We start from the raw sequence: 22,858 nt of genomic DNA on the forward strand, positions 1-22,858 counted from the left end.
TTAACGTTTTAGCACGGAACAGAAATCAATACTAGCAGTACCTACCAACACCTTTTCGAACAAACTAAACTCAAGACGTCGAAATTTTTGAACGAACAAAAAAAATACTGATGGTATTCAGGCTTTACGGAAATCAACGATTAGAACACTTCAGGTCAACTACAATACATTACTTCTTTACAAACGACACAATACTATACAATGCCGCCATTTAAACCAACATTTCAAACAACAAATGAAAGTCGATAGTAACTGCGTATTCGATATTTATTCGAAATACAAATTTTAAAATATTGAAATGAATAACATACCTTTGAATCATACAATACTTTCGCCTTTGTTGGATCAGGTTCATAGCATAACACTCTCTCACCCTCCGTAAATTTAAACTTCATTCCTCTTGTGGAGACCATTTTTCAATAAACAAGAAGTGAAACTCAAGAACGACATTCAGGCTCGCCAACGAATTATGTAATTATTTAACTGATTATCCATTTTAAAACAATATACAAATTAAAAAGCATAAATATTCAAACAATAACAACCATTCTCCTTGCTACCAAATATTTATCGAAACATTCAGATATACAAATTCACAAATACAACACCTCAAAATAAATTTTTACGCGAGTGAGATATTTAAAGTAACATGAAGACTATAAAGTTATCGTATTATTAAAGTAAAATTATTTGTCCAGGTTAAAAACACTAAAAATGAAATTCACTGTCAAAATAAATATCAACAAACATGGAGACACAACTTTGAACCATGTCAAAGATTACAAACAAGACAACAACATACATAGTCTAAATGACACACGTTTCCAGACGAATAACTAGAAGCAGCACTGTACAATATAGACAACACCAAAAAATGGTTCTATATATTATAAAGATAAAAGATATAACTAAACATTTCATGTGATTTAATATATTGCATTGATAATTGACATAATAAACCTTATCATCAGAAACTAAGGCTTTATTAAGCACAAAACATGACTTAGATTGTTACATGAATTAATACATAGATTTGAATAAAAGGTAATATTGAAGGTTAAACAATGTTCATGCAAAGAGGTTGCTAAGAGGTTGCTAAGAGGTTTCAATTCAAATATCACCACATTCGCCCCCTCTTCATTTAAGGACATAGTCCTTGAGATATTCAGAAGGTCTAGTGGTGCGGGAAGATCTCCGGAGTGGAGGTTGAGGTCTGGGAGGAGATCTGGGTGGAGTCCGAATTGGGTTCACTTGAGGTAGGTCTTGATCATTCATGTTCTTCGCAGGTGAATCTTCTGGAGTGAGGTTCAGCTGGGTGTCTTCAGATGCTTCAGTGTGTTGATTAGGATCATCAGCGAGGTTTGGAAAATTCACATCTTCTAAGTTAGATTCATTGTTGACAATATCCCCTGCAGGAGCGAGATGCCTGAGGTTGACTGTTGTCTCCTTACCATCTGGAAGTTGATCCAGAGCATAGTCAGGGTTCGCCTCAAGCAGAGTTACTTCTTGCACCAGGGGGTCATATTTACTCTGACGGACGTGATTCTTCATTAGAATTTTCCCTGGTGTAGTAAGCCACGAAGGAAGAGTAACTCCAGAACTGGCCCTTCTCTTATGGTAGAACATACGTTCGTGGGGTGTAGCGTTAGTAGCAGTACAGAGCAGTGTGCGGATGGAGTGCAACGCTTCAGGTAACACCTTCTCCCACTGCGTTATCACGAGTCCCTTCGTTTTCAGCGCCAGCGATACAGTTCTCCATATTATCCCATTGTAACGTTCTACTTGGCCATTTCCACACGGATTGTATGGTGTAGTACGACTAGTAGCAACTCCATTGGAATGTAGGAATGATTGAAGTTCTCTGGATATAAAGGATGTGCCTCTGTCTGTGTGAATGTATGAAGGATATCCGAAGAGTGTAAAGATCTGATTTAGTGCTTGAATGACGGTTGTGGAGGATAGGTCGTTGCAAGGGATGGCAAAAGGGAACCTGGAGTACTCGTCGACTACCGTTAACAGATATTTCCGAGGAGTGTTGGATGGTAATGGTCCCTTAAAATCAACGCTGAGCCGTTCGAAGGGTGCGGTGGCCTTGATGAGGGTGCTCCGCTTGTTGTGAAAGCGAGGTTTGATTTCGGAGCATGTTCTGCAGGAAGACGTGACTCGGCGTATCTCGTCGATGAAGTAGGGAAGGTTCTGATTCTTCACCCAGTGAGCCATCCGGGTGATCCCTGGGTGACACAAAGCCTTGTGGTAGTGGACAAGTCTGTCGAAGGTATGGAGCGAGCCGCAAGTCCTAGAGAGAGCGTCAGCCGCCACGTTCTCCTTCCCCGGTCTGTAGATGATGTCATAGTTGTAAGGAGCAAGTTCTAACCGCCATCTTGTAAATTTTTCGTTCTTGATTTTCCCAGGATGCCGAATGTTAAACATGTAAGAAATAGACTTCTGGTCGGTTATAAGTTGAAACTTTCTTCCTATCAAGTAATGCCTCCACTTCCGAAGGGCTTCAATGATCGCATAAGCTTCCTTCTCGACAGCTGAATGGTGTTGTTCGCTCTTAGTGAGGGTTCTCGAGAAGAAGGCTACTGGTCTCTTGTTTTGAGTCAGAGTGGCGGCGATGGCGACGTCAGAGGCATCTGTTTCGACGCAGAATGGGATGTCTTCCTCTACGTTAACGACGAAGGATTTAACTATGCAGTTCCGTAAATTGTTGAAGTCTTGGATTAGTTCAGGGGCCATAGGAAATACTTTACAGTTCACTAATCTACGTATTTTATCTGAAAATTTTGGAATCCATTTAGAATAATAAGCGAACATCCCTAGTGCTCGTTGCAAGGATGCTTTGTTTCTAGGGATAGGGAAATCAATCAGTGGCTTAAGTCTGTCGGGATCTGGTTTGAGTATATTGTTTTCGATGAGATAACCGAGGAGCTTAAGAGACTTCAAATTGAAATGGGATTTTTCTTGATTAATGGTTAAATTATATTTCTTGCAGACGTCTAAAAATTTTCGTAGATTGGAGTCGTGTTCAGATTGGTCTTTTCCGCTCACCGTCACATCGTCCAAGTAGATGCCAACTCCTTGTAGTCTTTCTTTGGTCTTGATCTCGTCCATCTTCCTCTGGAACGCAGACACTCCATTGGTGACGCCCATTGGTATAAGTTTGAATTGCCAGAGTTTTCCTGCTGCCTCGAAGGCGGTGTACGGCCTGTCTTCAACCCTTATTGGTATTTGATAATATGCGCTCTTGAGATCTATTGTGCTGTGGATATTATATTTAGCTACATCGGAAACTATTTTCTCTATGGAAGGGATTGGGTAAGCGTCTAACATCGTGTATCGGTTTATAGTCTGAGAATAGTCGACGACCATACGTTTTCGATGTGTTCCACTCACGACTAGTACCTGCGCCCTCCAGGGTGAGTTGCTTTCTTCAATGACACCGTCAGAGAGAAGTTTTTCTATGTGGGATTGAATGTATTTTTCGTCTTCGTTTGAGTGTCGTCTGGACTTGATCGCGATAGGTCTACAATTTGGTGTTAAGTGTTCGAAGAGGGTGGCCGGACCGACTTTGGAACATGCTAAGCTACTGATTTGCAGTTCAGGTTTATTACCACCAAAAACTATCGACAGAGTGGAATGCTGCTTAAAGATATCGTGCCCTAATATAACATCTGCGCAACAGTTGTTTAGAACGTTAAGCTTTGTTTTTCTGTATATATTGTCCGAGATTTGTAAATCTATTGAACAATAAGCTTTTATAGGCATGGCCAAAGAGGACGATGCCATAGCTACTTCAGATGACGTAGGATATTGTTTTAATTTATGTTTGGAGACAAAACCATAATTTATGTAACTCTCCGAACTCCCCGTGTCTATTAGCCCTTCAGCTGGAAAACCATTTACTTTCAGTTTGACAATGGTTTTGGAAAGGCTAGTTGGAGAAGCAGCTGATGTTTTGGAAGATGTTGGTTTGGTCTTACGATTACGATTAGATTGGTTAGTAGGGAAAACCAGAGACTTAGCAGGAAGGCAAGCAATAGTTGAGAAGTCATCTGTGTCTTGAGGAGAGTCAGGTAAGGCGGCAGTACGATCTTTGGGCTTAATTGACCTACAGACTTTTGCATAATGGCCTTTCTTACCACAGAGTTTGCATGTAGCTTCTCGCGCTGGACAGGAAGAACGAGAATGACGAGGGAACCCACAGAAGAAACATTTCTGACTACTGCTGGCTGCGGTTACAGGAGAATTTGGTTGCTGAACCGGCTCAGTTGAGGCTAAAGGTGTCTGGCTAGGAATATAGGATTCAGAAATTATATGAGCTGATTCTAATGATCGTGCTTTTGCAAATGCTTCATCCAGGCTAAGAGTTGCGTTTTCTAACAAACGTTGTCGGATACTGTTCGATGAGAGACCTTTTATAAATGCATCTCTAATGTATTCATCCCTATAAGCTGCTGCTTTAACATCTTTGAACTCGCAGTCAGAGCTAAGGAGACGCAAAGATTGTAAGAATTGATTTACACTTTCATCAGGTTGCTGGTGTCGGCTCATTAGTTTATGCCTTGAAAATATTTAATTCTTAGGTTTAATAAAGAGTGAATCTAGCTTTTCGATTGCAGACGCATAAGAAGTACATTCGCTAATAAGTTCGTATATACTGTGACTCACGTGATTGTAGAGTAGTAACAGCTTATCAGATTCAGAAGCCTTGATTGAAGCTGTGAAGACTTCGAATGTTTTCTTCCAGTGATTCCATTGTGAGGAGCTTTTCCCAGTTGTGTGATCTGCTTCAAATCTCTCGGGCTTGAAATACTTGTCCATTGTTTGTATTAAATGTTTCTTGGTAAAATGTGCTTAATAAATTGACATAATAAACCTTATCATCAGAAACTAAGGCTTTATTAAGCACAAAACATGACTTAGATTGTTACATGAATTAATACATAGATTTGAATAAGAGGTAATATTGAAGGTTAAACAATGTTCATGCAAAGAGGTTGCTAAGAGGTTGCTAAGAGGTTAAAACCAATATCACCACAATAATGTAAAAATTTATTTCTTAAAAAAATATTTTAATTTTTTTAATGGAACTAAATTACGTGAACAGCTTTTGAGTAGTGGAAAAACGATATTAGGTACTGCTATAAAGGTGCAGTTATACATACATAATATATATATATATATTGACGTCACTCGCCTTGTGGTCCCTAAGTCCCTGTTGTGAATTGTTTTGAAACTCGTTCTGATTTGCCCACGTAGCTTCAGTCGGAGAGATAGTGGAGTTCAGGCCAACGTGGCCGGGACCGGAAAAGGTGGGACCAAGAGGGAAATTTGTATAGGTTAGAGGAAGACGTTGCTGACCGTTTCACGAGCTACTTTATTCCGTCGAAGCCCTATCGCAGCCTGGCCGACACGTTGCAGGACGAACGTTCTCCCTCGCCGCGACCCTGACTCCCGGAAATACACTGGTATAAACTTAAACGCGACTCGATTTGACTGCATAGGCAGTCCCGTGACGAAACGTGCTGGTTACGAAAGTTCAGACGTGCAAAGTAACTCATACGCAGTCTGAAACGGCTATGGTGACGGTTCAGTGACGAATTTGCTGGTTGCGAGAATTCAGCAGTACAAACTAACTCGGATGCGGCCTGACACGACTGCGGAGGCAGTCCCGTGACGAACTTGCTGGTTGAGAGAATGATACCGTACTGCGCGTCTCGAGCGTAGCGGAGCAAACGAGAGCACGTCTGCTCGGCTCGGAGTCTGGCTAGCCATTGCCTCCCCCGCCCGCCCGCGTGCCGGTACGCGCGGGCCATGGAGGAGGGGAAGGGGAAATAGGGCCGCATGGGAGAAGCGCGACTCGCGGCGGGCCAGGTTGCGGTTTACATATTGCTAACACAGCACTTGAAAATAAATACAAAATTATTTAAGAGTTAAGACGACATTATAGGCAATTATACAGAAACGTAAACACAAGTTATTATTTAGAATTCTGCAATGTTATAAATTATACAAAACGTAGACGCTCGTGATTATTTACAATTGAAACATAATGACAGAATAATTACAAGAAAGTAGAAAATATTTACAAAACACATGGTCGTCTGCGGACGTTCCAGGGCGCACGCAGATGCGTTCATGATCGTAGACACAGCACTTCACTTAGGTTGCACTAACGGGGAAAATACTACCCTTAAGCCCACGTTGGTGGACAGGTATAGCTTCTACTTCTAGGAGGGCACTACGATTGTTGTCTATATGTATATACATATACATATACATACACACACATACATACATACACACCCACAACTTCAGATAAACAAATTCAACTTTAACTTAAATTTACACACAGTGTGAATATATTTCGTTCGAGGCCATTTCCAATCTACCTAAACAGGTTAGCAAAGTATTTCAGAATGACATCAGTTCTACATATGCCTCTGAATTGCTGTTTAATGTTGAGAGTATGAGACCTTTGTAAAAAACCAATAAGGGAAATGTTACTCGTACAAGTTAATATAATATTTAACCGACTGCATCAAAAAAGATCTGATACCTAACCACCTTTTCGAGGTCGTGAAGAGGTAGGTTAGGCTCGGGCTAGCAAATTGTGTGGAGACCTTATGTTCTCGGGGATGAACACCACATGGCTGCAAGGTGGTAGCAGAGGCACACAAAAAAATACCCCAGGATATACCCCGGTACTCGAGTGCAGGCTCTTTGCTAAAGGCCCTGTCACACTGTCAAATATATTGTATCCAATAAATTGGACAACAAAATTTGAAGGGTGATTATGGATGAAATACTTCTTCAAATATATTGTATTCAATATTATTTGACGAGCAATGTAAAATATATTTGAAGTCATTTCACACTATCAATTTTCTTTGAGTGAGCTCGTTTTACCAAACATTCTGTAGAGAACTGTAAATGACAGTATTTAGAATCAAAAACAAATTTTGGGTCAAGGAACACGGGCTTTTTTAAGTAGGTTATATTCCAATTTAGGTATATTGTGATCATACACAGTTTAAAATTTACGTTTTCCAGTTGTTTGCAATGCCTGCATTAAGAGCATCAAAGTGTTTCAAAAGCTGTAGCTGTAATTGCAATTGTAGCAAGTCTCAGTAAACTAGAAGAGAAATCTAAGAAAAGGAAACGCAGATGGTGGACGAGACAGTGGATACTTTCCCGGCAAACAAATGGTGTTTTACCCCTTTTTGTCACGAACTTCGATACGAAGATGCCGATTCATTTCCGAACTATGTAATAATGGATTCTGAAAGTTTTGATCTTCTTCATTCAATTGTGGAGTCTCGCATTGCAAAGAAGGATACTCATTTGTGCCAGTCTATACCAGCAAAGCAGAGGCTGGCAGTTCATTAAGATTTTTGGCGACAGGGGAATCATTTAAGTTCTCTACAAGTATTCCACACAACACCATCTCAAAATGTTTACCTGAAATTTGTAGTGCAATTTATAGTGCTCTTCAAAAACTATATTTAAAGGTATGTTTTGTAAGGATAAAACATATAATTAAATGTAAATCTGCAAGTAGGCATATCCCTTCTCATTCCCGCTTATTTTCTCACCTAACTAGCTGCTGTTGTATGGACACTTTCACTTGTATTTCATCAAAATTGTTCCTATACTTTAAAGTGAATGTGTTAATTTTTGCTGTGTTTAGTAATTGGCAATTTTGTTTTATTTTGAATTAAGTGTATTTACTGTTACAAACCTCAACCTGATGAGCCTTTAAGCTAACTTCACCTCAGTCACATTATCTCTTTAAAATATTTTTTTAACGAGATATTAAGGCCCTGTCACACTGTCAAATATATTGTATCCAATAAATTGGACAACAAAATTTGAAGGGTGAATTTTGGATGAAATACGTCTTCAAATATATTGTATTCAATATTATTTGACGAGCAATGTAAAATATATTTGAAGTCATTTCGCACTATCAATTTTCTTTGAGTGAGCTCGTTTTACCAAACATTCTTTAGAGAACTGTAAATGACAGTATTTAGAATCAAAAACAAATTTTGGGTCAAGGAACGCGGGCTTTTTTAAGTAGGTTATATTCCAATTTAGGTATATTGTGATCATACACAGTTTAAAATTTACGTTTTCCAGGTGTTTGGAATGCCTGCATTAAGAGCATCAAAGTGTTTCAAAAGCTGTAGCTGTAATTGCAATTGTAGCAAGTCTCAGTAAACTAGAAGAGAGATCTAAGAAAAGGAAACGCAGATGGTGGACGAGACAGTGGATACTTTCCCGGCAAACAAATGGTGTTTTACCCCTTTTTGTCATGAACTTCGATACGAAGATGCCGATTCATTTCCGAACTATGTAATAATGGATCTGAAAGTTTTGATCTTCTTCTTTCAATTGTGGAGTCTCGCATTGCAAAGAAGGATACTCATTTGTGCCAGTCTATACCAGCAAAGCAGAGGCTGGCAGTTACATTAAGATTTTTGGCGACAGAGGAATCATTTAAGTCCCTTATGTTCTCTACAAGTATTCCACACAACACCATCTCAAAATTTTTACCTGAAATTTGTAGTGCAATTTATAGTGCTCTTCAAAAACAATATTTAAAGGTATGTTTAGTAAGAATAAAACATATAATTAAATGTAAATCTGCAAGTAGGCATATCCCTTCTCATTCCCGCTTATTTTCTCACCCAACTAGCTGCTGTTGTATGGACACTTTCACTTGTATTTCATCAAAATTGTTCCTATACTTTAAAGTGAATGTGTTAATTTTTGCTGTGTTTAGAAATTGGCAATTTTGTTTTATTTTGAATTAAGTGTATTTACTGTTACAAACCTCAACCTGAGCCTTTAAGCTAACTTCACCTCATTCACATTATCTCTTTAAAATAATTTTTTAACGAGATATTAGACCAGGTATGCTTGTTTCGTATAGCCTGGGAAGTATAGGCTTACTGACAAGGATCTGCTACACAAATATTTACATTCACGAAAAATGGTATTACTTTCAAAACTTAAATAATAATAATTGAACACGTAGGCAGAATTTTAATATTTCTAGGCCTTTCTTGCAAATCACCAGAGCTACTTGCTTACTCAGAGATGCTGCTTTAACATAAGTCAGTACCATCTATTGTCAGGAAATTATGAGTCTATATTCCAGAAAATTCCAGACAATACTTACAGAGTAGCAGCTATTGTAAAATAAGGAGAACAATGACTTATAAGAAAGATTGATTGGGTAAGCCAAAATAATTTTAGTTACATTAAGTCTCTGAATTGAAATATTTTAAAATTTATTTTAGGTGTTATTAATTTGGATTTGTAGGTAAAAGTTCCGAAATGCATATCCTAGTTTTGATACCTCATTCCTGATGGCACATTTTGTACGCAATGCTTGCTGTTTTAATTTAGTGTATCAACAATACCTTGACGTCGTCTGGCCGACGACCACCCCAGAGCCCGACCTGCACCCGCCAGTATACGCTCCCGCTAACGGAACACACCCCTGGCCATGGCCCACCCGAGTCAGGCGACCCGAACAGCAATTAAAGACAAAGCCGCGGAAACCTGAGTAGACAAGAGAAGAACCGTACCCATTCCTCCTGAAACATTAAATTAGGATTTTAGCGACAATAAAATCTCTTCCAGAGACACCCGTTTGGAGTCTAGCGTAATGAGGTCACGCCTGGCGCGAGAGAGGCCGAGCCTCCCTCGGACGCCATGCCAGTTCGGCAGTTCAGCGCAGCTCATGGACCGGGGCGGACCTACGTCCCACGGAGAGGCAACATCCTTTGTCTACATTGAAAGTAACGTCCGGTAAATATAGTCACTAATTAACCAAACCCCTTTTATTACTTAACATCTCCGTGAGTACCCGGTCCCTTTTTTCGGTCCCGGACCTAATCCGGCCGCATCAACTTAAGGACACCCCGCACCACACTTGGTCAGCGGGGCTGCTCTTCAGCATACGGCACGGGCCGTCTCCCGCAACGTACAGAACTTTGTTTAAGGTCACGCGCACGGCGCTGACCACAAACCCGCAAGGGAACTTGGACAAACTTAATTGCGGTGCGTGTTTCACCACAGTGGGCACAACACCCGCGCCGAGACATTTGCATACGGGATTGGCCGTCTCCAATCGCCCGCCCCTTAATTCAGTGTATTTTGGTATCCCGTATTTTGTACTGCTAACTTACGTTACCCGAGTAACGAGTGCCACGTAACTTGTGCGCGCCCCCTTAATCCAGTGTATTTTTGTATCCCGTATTTTGTATTGCTAACTTACGTTACCCGAGTAACGAGTGCCACGTAACCTGTACGCGCCCCCTTAATTCAGTGTATTTTGTGTCCCGCCTTTGTGTTACGAAATTACGTTACCTGCGTACCCAGTGAGACGTCTGAGACATAACAGCGTCCGAGGCCACGTAACGCGGAACACAAACAATACGGCGCCACGGAATAACAAGTAAAAACCCCCCAGGGACCTCTGTAGAGTGTTGTATTGTATACGACTCGCTCCTCTGAATAAAAGGTACGACACCACCACCTCAACTCCACGTCTCTTATTTAAAATCATCTCACGCAACACCGCCGCCGGCCCTAGTGGGCCACGCAGGGGCACATACATCCACGACCCCAAATTCACGACTAGAAACGAGCTAGTCTGGCGCCCACCCAAACAACACAGATCAAGAACCGCCTTTTCCCACTAGGAGCCACACCGGGACTCGAGCCCGAGACCCCGGACGACGGCAACCTGAACATAAGCAAAACTGGTATAGCAGTCAAATAATGATCGTAAGTTGAATAGAAGATGTTTTCTGGTTTAAGGACCATAATATTCCAAAACTACAGTAACTTCTTTTAGTCAAATATATTAACCTGCACTTCCGTACATACAGATTCAATTGGAGGATAATATACAATAACAATTACATATTCCAGCAGAAAATAAAATAGTATTAATTCAATTACTGCATTTATTTCCCATTCGCCATTGCTGATATTTAAACTATTACACTTCAGAAACGGAAACAAAAGCGGCCGCTTTATTTTAGATAACTCTGATTGGCTGATCCCATCCAACATCCAACATATTTTAGAACCAGTCCTATACGTAAAATATTTGAAGGAAACTCTAGACATTCAATCTCTCAAATAAACATGGCTGCGATAGTGACGTTTAACATGACGTCACAACCCTCAAAGATATTGGATCCAACATATTGGAAGGTGTTGGAAGCTAAAATTTGACAGTGTGACAGGGCCTTTAGACCAGGTATGCTTGTTTCGTACAGCCTGGGAAGTATAGGCTTACTGACAAGGATCTGCTACACAAATATTTACATTCACGAAAAATGGTATTACTTTCAAAACTTAAATAATAATAATTGAACACGTAGGCAGAATTTTAATATTTCTAGGCCTTTCTTGCAAATCACCAGAGCTACTTGCTTACTCAGAGATGCTGCTTTAACATAAGTCAGTACCATCTATTGTCAGGAAATTATGAGTCTATATTCCAGAAAATTCCTGACAATACTTACAGAGTAGCAGCTATTGTGAAATAAGGAGAACAATGACTTATAAGAAAGATTGATTGGGTAAGCCAAAATAATTTTAGTTACATTAAGTCTCTGAATTGAAATATTTTAAAATTTATTTTAGGTGTTATTAATTTGGATTTGTAGGTAAAAGTTCCGAAATGCATATCCTAGTTTTGATACCTCATTCCTGATGGCACATTTTGTACGCAATGCTTGCTGTTTTAATTTAGTGTATCAACAATACCTGAACATAAGCAAAACTGGTATAGCAGTCAAATAATGATCGTACGTTGAATAGATGTTTTCTGGTTTAAGGACCATAATATTCCAAAACTACAGTAACTTCTTTTAGTCAAATATATTAACCTGCGCTTCCGTAGATACAGATTCAATTGGAGGAAAATATACAATAACAATTACATATTCCAGCAGGAAATAAAATAGTATTAATTCAATTACTGCATTTATTTCCCATTCGCCATTGCTGATATTTAAACTATTACACTTCGGAAACGGAAACAAAAGCGGCCGCTTTATTTTAGAATACTCTGATTGGCTGATCCCATCCAACATATTTTAGAACCAGTCCTATACGTAAAATATTTGAAGGAAACTCTAGACATTCAATCTCTCAAATAAACATGGCTGCTATAGTGACGTTTAACGTGACGTCACAACCCTCAAAGATATTGTATCCAACATATTGGAAGGTGTTGTAAGCTAAAATTTGACAGTGTGACAGGGCCTTAAGGAAACTATGTGGCAGCTTAGCAGGATTTTATGGAATTTATACAGTTCTGGGACGACCAGTGCCCTCGCTACGTGATTACAGCAACAGGTATCGCTGTCATATACAGGCCCCCCACAACATTCTGTTGGACCCTCTGACTAACAAAAATTTAAAAAAATTGAGCATTTTTGAATATTGTTTAAGATATATTAATTTTTAACTTTGACGTCGTACCAACCATGGCCTCTATGCCCGTGCTACGCACCGCTAGTACCCGATCCCATTTTCGGAGCGCACCCCCAGGCCAGCGGGAATGAGTCAGGCGAGCGCCTCGGGCGTGACCCCAATAGACACAAAGAAACTTAAGAGCACGGAACCCCGGGGTTTGAACCCATAAAACAATTAAGGGAAAAGCCATTAGGACCAAATTACTAATTACCAGACATTAAACAAGTGCGTCGTAGCCACTCCATGCGAGCACCGCACGCACGGAGCAGACAACAAACCTCATTGACATTCACAGCGGCCACTGGCCTTAATTAAAGAGCCCGTGACAATGATCAAGTCGGATTAGGAGAAATCCCATTAATACTCAGTGAGACAATATGTTAATAAATTTACATTCGCCAACTTGATGCCACAATGCGAGTAATTAAATACTCTAAAACAATAGTTAAGCCTTAAGCACTCAATTATGAGGTGCTACCTTTTAATTGGGCACCTGGAACATATTTATAGCTTATAATAGAGCAAATAAGGTTAATATAAGTTTTTGGTGCCGACTCACAAAGGAGGCCAAACTTTCCCTCCCTTGTGAGACGACCATGTTCGGCAGTCTCCAACCACTCCGCGCAGGGTCAAGACGTGTGTCAGTGAGCAGCCTTTCACTTTCACTTCGTAACGGCGTCCCGCGAGACTGCCGCGGTGAGTTCATTGTGTGATATAAGTGTCGTGTTTTGTTCTGTAAGTAATGTATATTCATGTAACTGTACAACGGCTCACGACCTGCATAGCCTATTAGCATAGCGTTTGTAGCGGTTCTGCTACCGTGTAGCGTACGCATAGGGAGTACTGCGTACCCATGCATACCATCGGAGAAGTCCGTTAATTAAACGTAAATCAACTTAAACCGGTGTCGCTTACAATTATTTCGTGCCACCCCGTCCTCCACACGACCGAGCGGCCTCAGGGGATTTCAGGGTACACTTCAAGCGGGCGGGTGGGGAGGCAGTCGCTTTCTAGTCGCTGAGCAGAGCAGAGGTGCTCTCGCTCGCCCCGCTCGAGGTACGTACTAACTACTGCTGAGTTCTCACAACTAACAAATTGACGTGTCCCGGCAACAGTGTCCAGTGCTGGGGTGGCTTGAGGTGGGGAGTGACTCCTCAGTCGTCACATTAACAGCTCCCGTAATCGGCAGTCCGCTGTACAGAGAGGGACTGCAGCTGGTCCTCTTGCTGGGCAGGGATCAAGGAATGAGGAGGGAGGGAAAGGCCCTAGAGCGATATCCTCGAAAGGCCGCTCCAGGGGAAGGGGGATGCTAAAGCGAAATCCCGAAGGCCGCTCCAGCGAAGTATTCCAGAGAGTAATCCTGAAGGCCACTCCGGAGTAAGGAGTGAGAGATAGAGGGAGAGGGAGAGAGAGGGGAGAGCAGAAAGTAGAACACCAGTTTGTTGATTCCTGCTGTATTTCCCCAGATTTCTCTAGGGTAAGGATCTCTGGCTATTTTTTTCCCTAGCCTTTATTATTCTAAGTGTGTAAGGGGAGGGTCCAGGTTAGAAGAGGACCTAAGTGTGTCTCAGGCCGAAGCCTATACACTCTACCATGCAGGTTTTTAACCATGCAGGACAAGGGCGTGTGCATCATGTGCTAATTGGGGTTTACTGTCCAGCCATGGCTGCAATTGGCGCCATGACTGATGCCCCATTGGTCGTCTAGCTTAAAAGCTAACTAATTTGACCCAGGTAAAACCTGCATAGACACAGGGAAAACCCTGGGCCGGGTCATGCAGGGATTATTTAACATGCATTAAGCAAGCAGGTAACTACTGGACAAGAGGGAAGAAGGTTCCAGGTAAAAAGAGTTGGAGGGGCTGAAAAATCAACCATGCTGGAGTTGGGTGCTTGGGCCTTGCGGCCCGCATTTAAAGGTTGGGAACTCCTGGGTTATTATGAACCAGGGGCGCATGTGCCCCCAGGGGCGGGCGACTTCACTCGTCAGCCCAGCCCAGCTGCCCAGGCAGCCACAGTTAAAACAGAAGTGGGCAGATGAGCCAGTAAACCGGCTCGAACTGCGGGCGCACGGAGCGAAAGGCAGCCTGACGTTGCGCCATCTTCATCTTCCTTCTTCAGGTCAACAGCAGTGTACCTTTCAAGCCATGGTGGGGGGAGGGAACCAACCTCGCCACCCAAAATCCCCGAGGCGGTTGAAGTCGCGCCGCTCGAGGCTACTACTGCCAGACCTACAGTAGCCCCAGCTGAAGGTCCCTGATGTCTTCCTTCAGAGTTCGATGCATTTCAGTTCCGTTACGCGCGCAGCAGTCCACAGCTCTGCAAGTTCCAGCCCACAGTTCGTCTACACTTCGCTACTATGGGACATCGAGTTCCCCTGCAGTGCCTTCGCCGACGGAACTGCTTCCTGCGACGCGCCGAGCTACATTCAGGCTACCTTTCACCCCGATAGCCATGATAACGACTCCACAGACTGGCCATTGGTCCGCGGACTGCTATTGGTTATTCACAGTCACCCCAGCGAGATTGCAACTCTCAAGCTGGGATCCCGTATCCGCCACCCGCGGGACGCAGTCGGTAGCAGTTGGTAGCAATTGGCACTGCTAGGCTGCCTCTCGTATGCCCACAAATCCCCCACACACTGCCAGCCTTTGGTTACCCAATAGGGTGCTGGGAACTTCCAAATTTATACCTAGCTTAAATACAACTCCTCCATACAATGGTTACTGATACAAGCGATACATATTATAAAACAGGTCATCAGTTGTTCCCTCAGCAACCCGCAATCAAGAACACTATTTAGTTATTACTTACACATAGCACTGACAAGCATCTTACATTGTACATTATTTATAAAATACATACGCACTGAAATAAATGTCAATAATGCTTGATGCCATTTAGGTTTGGGTTGCAGTACCACTCGTCGCCTATACCCCAAGGCTTGTGTAGATAAGCCTGTGGGATACTGCTTTATTTGCGAGGCGGCCATGTTGGTTTCAGAGGGAGGAACATGTAGCACTCGTACCAGGAGGCCGAGGCCAAATGCAGGACATGACAAAGTTTCGTCACGGGACTGCCTCCACAGTCATACCAGGTCGCGTGCTAATTATTTTACGTGTATTTTTCGGGAGTCCGGGTCGCGGCGAGGGTGAACGTTCGTCCTGCAACGTGTCGGCCAGGCTGCGATAGGGCTTCAGCAGAATAAACCTGCTCGTGGAAACGGACAACAACTTCTTTTCCATACTACCTTAGCCAGAACCTCCAACCTCTACAAGAATCCCTTCCGGTGCTACGCTTTCCGGTCCCGGCCACGTTGGCCTGAACTCCACTATCTCTCCGACTGGAGCTACGCGGGCAATTAGGGCAAGTTTCAGGACATTCTTCGACAGGGACCTAAGACCTTAGGACGAGGGGACGTCAATGAATTATGTTTAACTTAAATTAATTAATGCTCTGCATAAAATATATTTTAATCATTAGCTCTTTTTAAATTAAGTGCCAAAGGTACAGAACAGTAGGTAAGTAGTTTTAAATTGAAGTAAGCTACAATTTTCTTCCACATATTTTATAGGATAATGGTGGTTTTGTACTTGAATTAAAGTAGATTATACAATAAATGATACTCCCCCATTAAATGAAATAATTTATTGTCCTGTTCTGCAGTGAAACTCTTTGATTCCATTGTGAAACATAATATGCATGATCTTGCTGAAGTTGGTGGCCAGGCAACTTCTGCACTATACACATCCACAACATGCAGCTGCTGGAATATGGAAACCCTGCTTGCTCGTCTTTGGAGACCATTCCCATATTAACGACCACATTCAAGTGCGGCATGGTCATGCGGTGATTCATTACTCATCATGCATGTTTCATGCACGAAACTACGAAAACAGGGCTTAAGACGGACTCACGAAAATTGGTTTTGTTTGTTACATCTCCTTAATAGTGGAATTCTGTTGATGCGCACAGGGATGATGGAGAAGGCTCTTTTGCTTCGTGTCGCATTACAAACAACAGCCACAGCTATGTAGGCTTTCACGAATTATCCGACATAACTCAGTGTCATAACATAATAGCTTTTAATTTTGTTGGAATTTAAAAAACTAAACCTGTTTTCACTTGAAAACTGTGGATGTAGTTTTTTTTTTACAGGTTTTAAGTATTCAATTCATACTTGCTAGTTTCCCGAATAGTTCCTTACCAACATTTTTATTTTTAATGCAAATCTTACATACTCATTAAAAATATCATAGGGTTTTTACGACTAATATAATTAATCATAAACTAGTAATCTACAGATTTATATAATTGAGTAAATGTAGTCAAATAATTAAAGTTATAACTCTAATTTTATATTTTATTCGGGACTAGTATCTTCTGTTGCTATTATTGTTAATTTGTTCAAATCTATTTCTATTTAATTATTGAAAAAATTTTTCTTATAATGTTATTTTATTTTTTAGATTTATTTGTTGTTAAATTTATCTAGAAACAATTTCTTTAAGTTAATAGTTGTTAATTTTACTATTTGTAAATTTCGTTTCTTTTTAGAATTCTTTCTAATATAAAAGATTTTTAATTTTATATGAAGAATTCCTATTAGAACAAAAAAAAAAAGAATAAAAAACAAGACGAAGAACAATTTTTGTTTCTGAAATGTGATGTTATTAGAGTTGAATGTTTTGAGTTTTGATTTGTCAGGCACATTTGTTGTTGCGTTTGTACCTTGATTGTAGTTATTGTAACGTTTTACAGTTTATTTATTGTTCGAAGAGCTCCAACTGTTGTGAGTAGCTTTTTATTTATGTGTTTTTAGTATTGTTTAGTTAAGTTTTCTTTTGGAGAAAACGTTTTGACAGTAATTTCTGTAATAATCTTAGGTAGAGATCAACATTTTTCACTTAATAGTGGGTGCTAAATAGATGTGTACTGTAGAATTGGGAAAAACGGAGCAGTTTCGTTATAGGTTTTATTTCTCCTGTAGTACTTACATACGGGTCATTCCGTATCAAATCAACCAATAGGATAATTATTTTAATCCTTGAGGTTTTCAAAATGTATGATATGTGAAAATGGTGTTATATTTATCAGTATGACCAAAAACATGGTTTAATTTTTTTTTTACTTCAATTTTGCTCTATAAATGTTTGAATAAAGAAGAAGAAAGATATAGTCTGTAGGAACGTTTTGAAATATTTATAAGCATATAACTTGAGTGTATCGCATCACTTTATAAATTTTCCATAAAAATAATAAACAGCATAGGCTATTCAATTTAATACTAGATTCTGAGAATCTATGATGGTTATGATGTAAAGGGAAATTGTGGGGTAAAAATAATTTAAAACAAGAAACATATTGTTATGAGTATAATGTGGGGGGAAAACTGAGTTTGTAAGGTATAGCCCAATTAATTGGTTCACGTTTATTTATTACGGATGCCTATGGCATAAATTTAATTAATGCACTCAAGATATCTGTCCACAACTATTAGTCTTACACTGGTCATTGAAACATTAACACTTTCCACTGGAGCTTGGCTCGAGCTCACTCTTCTGTCCGCCTCCGTCTGCTTCCCTCGCACACTCACCCACACCGCACTGCTGTACAGTCCCCAACTATCGCTCGCCAGGCCTTCACTCGCAGTATCGCCTCCCGATAGATCCGGTTCGCCTAACAAGGGCCACTTGCTCTTTTCAACTCTCACTGATTGCACAGGTATCGCCAGTATCACTCCCCGAGAGGGAGACAATCTCCGCTGCTCTACCGTTCGCTTGGAACTGTCGTGGAGGCCGGCGTCGCTTCTTTTCTATTCTTGGCAAACTTTCTGGAACCAACTTGGTTTGGGTGGTGGGGGGTTGTTGGAAGTGTCGCATCACCTTGGGGCTACCCAATGCCTGAAAAATCCAGAAAGACTGTGTTTATTCGTGCCACTCTGTGCGACGGCCTTGGGAAACCAGCAGAATTCCCAGGCCGCTAAAAGGGTCATTGACAATGGCCTGTGGCGGAAGGAGGGGAGGGGGTAGCAAGGACCCCTGTAATCTGGCGAGGCATGTGATTTAATGGGGGAGTATCGTTTATTGAATTATATGCTTTAATGTAAGTACAAAACCACCTTTATCCCAGAAAATATGTGGAAGAAAATTTTAGCTATCATGCCTTATGTCAGTGGTCAGCGCGTGACGTCAGTGGCAATGCGGGGCCGCCAACCAGCTCCAGACCTATCTGTGTTTGTAACAATGTTGTAAAATAATGTATATATTTACATAATTACTTAAATTCCTCACTTTGCACAACTACTACAAAAACCCAGAAAAATATACATCAAGTTATTATGGTACTAATGAAGTTTTTATGTGAATATTCCACTGGAACCAAAATCCTTTTGCAATTAATTGAAATCTGGCAATCATTCACTCCTGTCTTAACACAACCATCACAGCAATTTGTTTAACTGATGAAATATAACACACTCTTAAAAACCAGTTTAGTTTCTATTTAATTTACAAAGTATATTGTACGATGAAATGTCTTGTCCTATATGTGTGTGCCCCTAATAATTAGCGCATGCATTCTCTATAAGATTGAAAATGCTTGGATATGGTGTCAACGATCAACACTTATCTTTCGAAGCAAAAAAAAATGGCCACATATGAAATATTACTGTCTATAATTAAACATGTATTACTCTCTTATTCAGCATTTTCCCACCCATTTTTAAATCATAGCACCTTAATCACAAATTTCTATAATCTTTGGTAGACAACATATATTTTTATGCCATTTTTTTGACAGATAATTATAGAGCGAGGAGGTGTAATGTTATGGGTCATGTGCATTGTCAAGGAGCCTAGACAGAGGTGTATTTGTGTTAATGAGATGGTTGGTGTAACGCCGCTGGTAATTCTATGGCGGTATTGCTTCTAAGTGCAAGGGCATACAGCCTTGTGCATAGAGCATCTATGATATCTAAGTGGTAGTAATGACATGAAGAGTGCTTTCAAGAAGTGAAAGGTGTTTTTCATGACTAAAATGTACTCTAAAACACTTGTTTTCTAAAATACAGGTAAAAAAAAACAAAATCCAAAAAAAATAACTAGGTACTAGTTTCCCTTAGCATATTCTTAAATGATTTTCATAAACTGACACCATTTGGATATTTTGAGCCATTTTTAAATTTTGTGGTTTTTTCTCAAGCCCTGCACATCGTATGTGTGCCCAGGACCTTTATGTAGTAACGGACTCACATTCCAAAGGACTTAAGAAGTTCAGATCCTAGTTTGGTCATTCTGCTTTCGGTTTTTCATGGATTTCCAGAAAACACTCCAGGAATATGCTGGGTTGGTTCCTTACTATAGGCACTGGACGATTTCTTCCTGTTTCCTTGAAGTACAATGTCAAGAGTTATGTCTCTAATGGCCTCGTTGTCACGAAGACATTTCACCAAAATAAAAGAAAGTTAATATTTATTTTCTTCTATATTTTAATTTCTTAGAACCTTTTTATTTAATATAAACCTCTTTTTTGTACTATAGTATTCTAGTCATCTTTTTATTTGCAAAAATCCTTTGTCACACCTACAGAGACTTCATTGCTCACTAGTGTACCACAGCATAGTGATTGCGAAATATTGTTCTAAGTAATAGACCTAACGCAAATGTAATAGATGTATTCAGTGTATATTTTCTATATATTGCTAATTGAATAAATTGTAACTGCTGTTATGAACAAACAAGAGAACAATTTGGATTTCAGTCTCATTTCACTTCCTTCACCTGCAGTTAAAATAAGCTGAAGCTGCACAATTGAAAATATTTTCCTTTAGTTTCTGCCGTTCACTCTCTAGGAGACAGAGTGGCACAGTTTTGGATATCTCTTCTATCAGCCCCAACTTTTAAGGCCAATATTTTATACTTCACCTGTCGCATATCCAAGGAATATGGGGGCCTCCCTCCTTCCTTTGAAACATTTGTTAGTTAATTTTGCTGCCATCAATGTTTTTAAGTTAAAAGATATTAAAAGCATGACAATTGACATGCATGAAATATCATGGGTGATACAGGATGTATCTTAAGGTTGAAGTATATACTTACACGTACTAGTCCCTGGAAGTGAAATCACAAGGGCTATCCAAACTTTAAGAGAAGTATGCAGATATCCCATAAATTAAACTTCTTGTGTACTTCGAGTTAAAGAACCCTTGCCATTTTGAATTTAAAAAAAACTTTTGTAGGTTATATTTGATATGACATTTAAGTAATTCATAGACTTGAATGGTCATTTTTATTTCTGTATTTTACTGTTATTAATAAATTGAATAAAAAACAATTTAAAAAACTATAATGTAATTTTAACATAATACAAATTCTATAATTTAATTTTAACATAATACATGCTCATACCCTACCTGTCGTACTTAAGACACAAAGGTAGAATCTTAAAGTAAATTTCCCATACATTCGTGTGACACTATTGAAGTGTTAAAAATTACTAATTACAGTTAACATTGTTTTTCCAATGAAAATTATTCGTTGAAAAATATTGTAATAATGTGAACAACCTATTCGGCTGGCTAATACCATTTGAAGTGGCCAAACATTGAATTTGTCCGGATTCGTCAAGTATGCTACAAGGATAAGTGAAGTACGCAAGGTCGCAACGCAACTGCGTGCTTGAATTCGGACATGGCCTAAACTAATCATCAAAGCTGTCAGTACATGCGCAGGACATGTAGAGGAGGCATAAACGTCAATGAACATAGGTCCGGAGGTGCTTATGTTCATCGCTTGAGTCGTGACCGTGTACAGAGAGATACATAGTGGTATGTGGAATGCCATATCGACAAGTTTCGGTGTTGTGTGCTCCCGTTCTCCGATATGGAATTCCACATGACAGGGATCCAGTGTATCTCAGTGTATACAGTAACGGCTCTAGTGATAAACATAATTATTACCGTTCCTATTTATTGTATTGACTTTTTGTATCATCTTCATGTCCTGCATGCATAACCACAGATTCGACGTTTTTTTTTTTAAATACCTACATCAGGTACTAAAACATAAATACCTACGTGATATATAATGCGCCCCTGATGTCAATTCCGTCACGACGAACCCTCGCTCGATAATGCGTTATGCACCTCATGTGTGCTAAGATATATGAGTGCGTGAAAAACCTCCACCTATCAAAATGTACTGTCTACGAATTTTCATGCTGTTTGGATAACCACAGCGCACTCATTTTTAAGTTTATAACTGTTTTATTAGGCTACTATTGATTTTTTTTAATGTATTTATTCCGTGAGAAATCTTCAGTCCGTAAGTTTTGCTTTGAAATTCATTCTACATTTGCGGGGCATATGTCTGCGTGATAATAGCAAGTAGGATCTTGGGGATAATTCATAAATTATTTATCTCAGCTTGTTACATTTAAAGTATGTTCTGAAGTACATCAAATTACTGATTAAAAATTTTAAAAAATTAGCTATTTGCTTATGGATTTCAGCCATATGGAATCATTTTGTAAGATTATTGTAACTAAAGGCATTGCATAATCTGTGATGTTTTATTTTCATCAATTTGAAAATTAATTTTTCCTGATTTAAATCTAAGAGATTTTTTATTTTATTCTATGACATGTGTGATAAAGCCCATTGTGATTGTGATACACCCAGGGTATGCATATATTTACTTGGCTGAAAGTGGCCGTATTTTGCGTGAACTTTGTAGTAAAGATAAATCCCAATATTAAAACTTGTGCGTTAGAAGCTCATGTTTTTTCTACCTTCCCTTTGTTGAAATAATGTGTAAAGAGTTTGTGTCTGTTCGTCAGTGCATGAAGTTAATTTTTATATCGTGCTCCAAACTTTGTTTTAACTGTTTTTTTTTCATACTGTAATTGTGTGCAGAGATTTGCTTACATGTTTATCTGGCAATCACCAAGAAATGCAATACTGCCGTTAGCATATTGATAAATTATAATGGAAGAAATTATTGATTTATTTAATTTACCGTAACTGTAGCATTTCATTTTTGTAACATGCAGTGTTCATTATATTTGTGTGCAAACTTGTGGAGATTAAAATTCTTGTTTCAATATTTTACTCTTCATATGTTTAATTTGTTCTCCTTGTTTAAATTATAAAGTCTAGTAGTGGATGTTCGGGTATCTTTCCCACGTGTTTGTTGTTTTATTCATAAAAAGCTAATTGTGCAGGGACTTAAAAGTGAATTTTAATGTTCCCTAAATCCAATTAGGGTAAACGAGACTTTTATTTCCCCGACGTCTTTGTTATTCTGTTGAAGCCAAGCATGCTAGATGTACAAATGTCTTTCAAAGTT

General features: G+C 39.7%; 2 protein-coding genes across 2 annotated transcripts in view; one reads left to right on the plus strand and one right to left on the minus strand.

Moving 5' to 3' along the window:
* LOC134543158 (male-specific lethal 3 homolog) overlaps positions 1-774 on the minus strand; it is a 61,957-nt gene extending 61,183 nt beyond the window's left edge. The window contains exon 1 of the mRNA XM_063388024.1: positions 312-774. Within this exon, the coding sequence (XP_063244094.1) occupies positions 312-413 (102 nt within the window). The 5' untranslated portion in view covers positions 414-774. The remainder of the gene's footprint in view (positions 1-311) is intronic.
* Positions 775-17,156: 16,382 nt separating this feature from the next.
* LOC134542828 (angiomotin-like protein 1) overlaps positions 17,157-22,858 on the plus strand; it is a 67,283-nt gene continuing 61,581 nt past the window's right edge. Inside the window, exon 1 of the mRNA XM_063387390.1 lies at positions 17,157-17,304. The gene's annotated coding sequence lies outside the window, so the exon portion shown is untranslated. The remainder of the gene's footprint in view (positions 17,305-22,858) is intronic.

This window comes from Bacillus rossius (genome assembly GCF_032445375.1).
Source record: "Bacillus rossius redtenbacheri isolate Brsri chromosome 9 unlocalized genomic scaffold, Brsri_v3 Brsri_v3_scf9_2, whole genome shotgun sequence".
Taxonomy (NCBI): Eukaryota; Metazoa; Arthropoda; class Insecta; order Phasmatodea; family Bacillidae; genus Bacillus; species Bacillus rossius.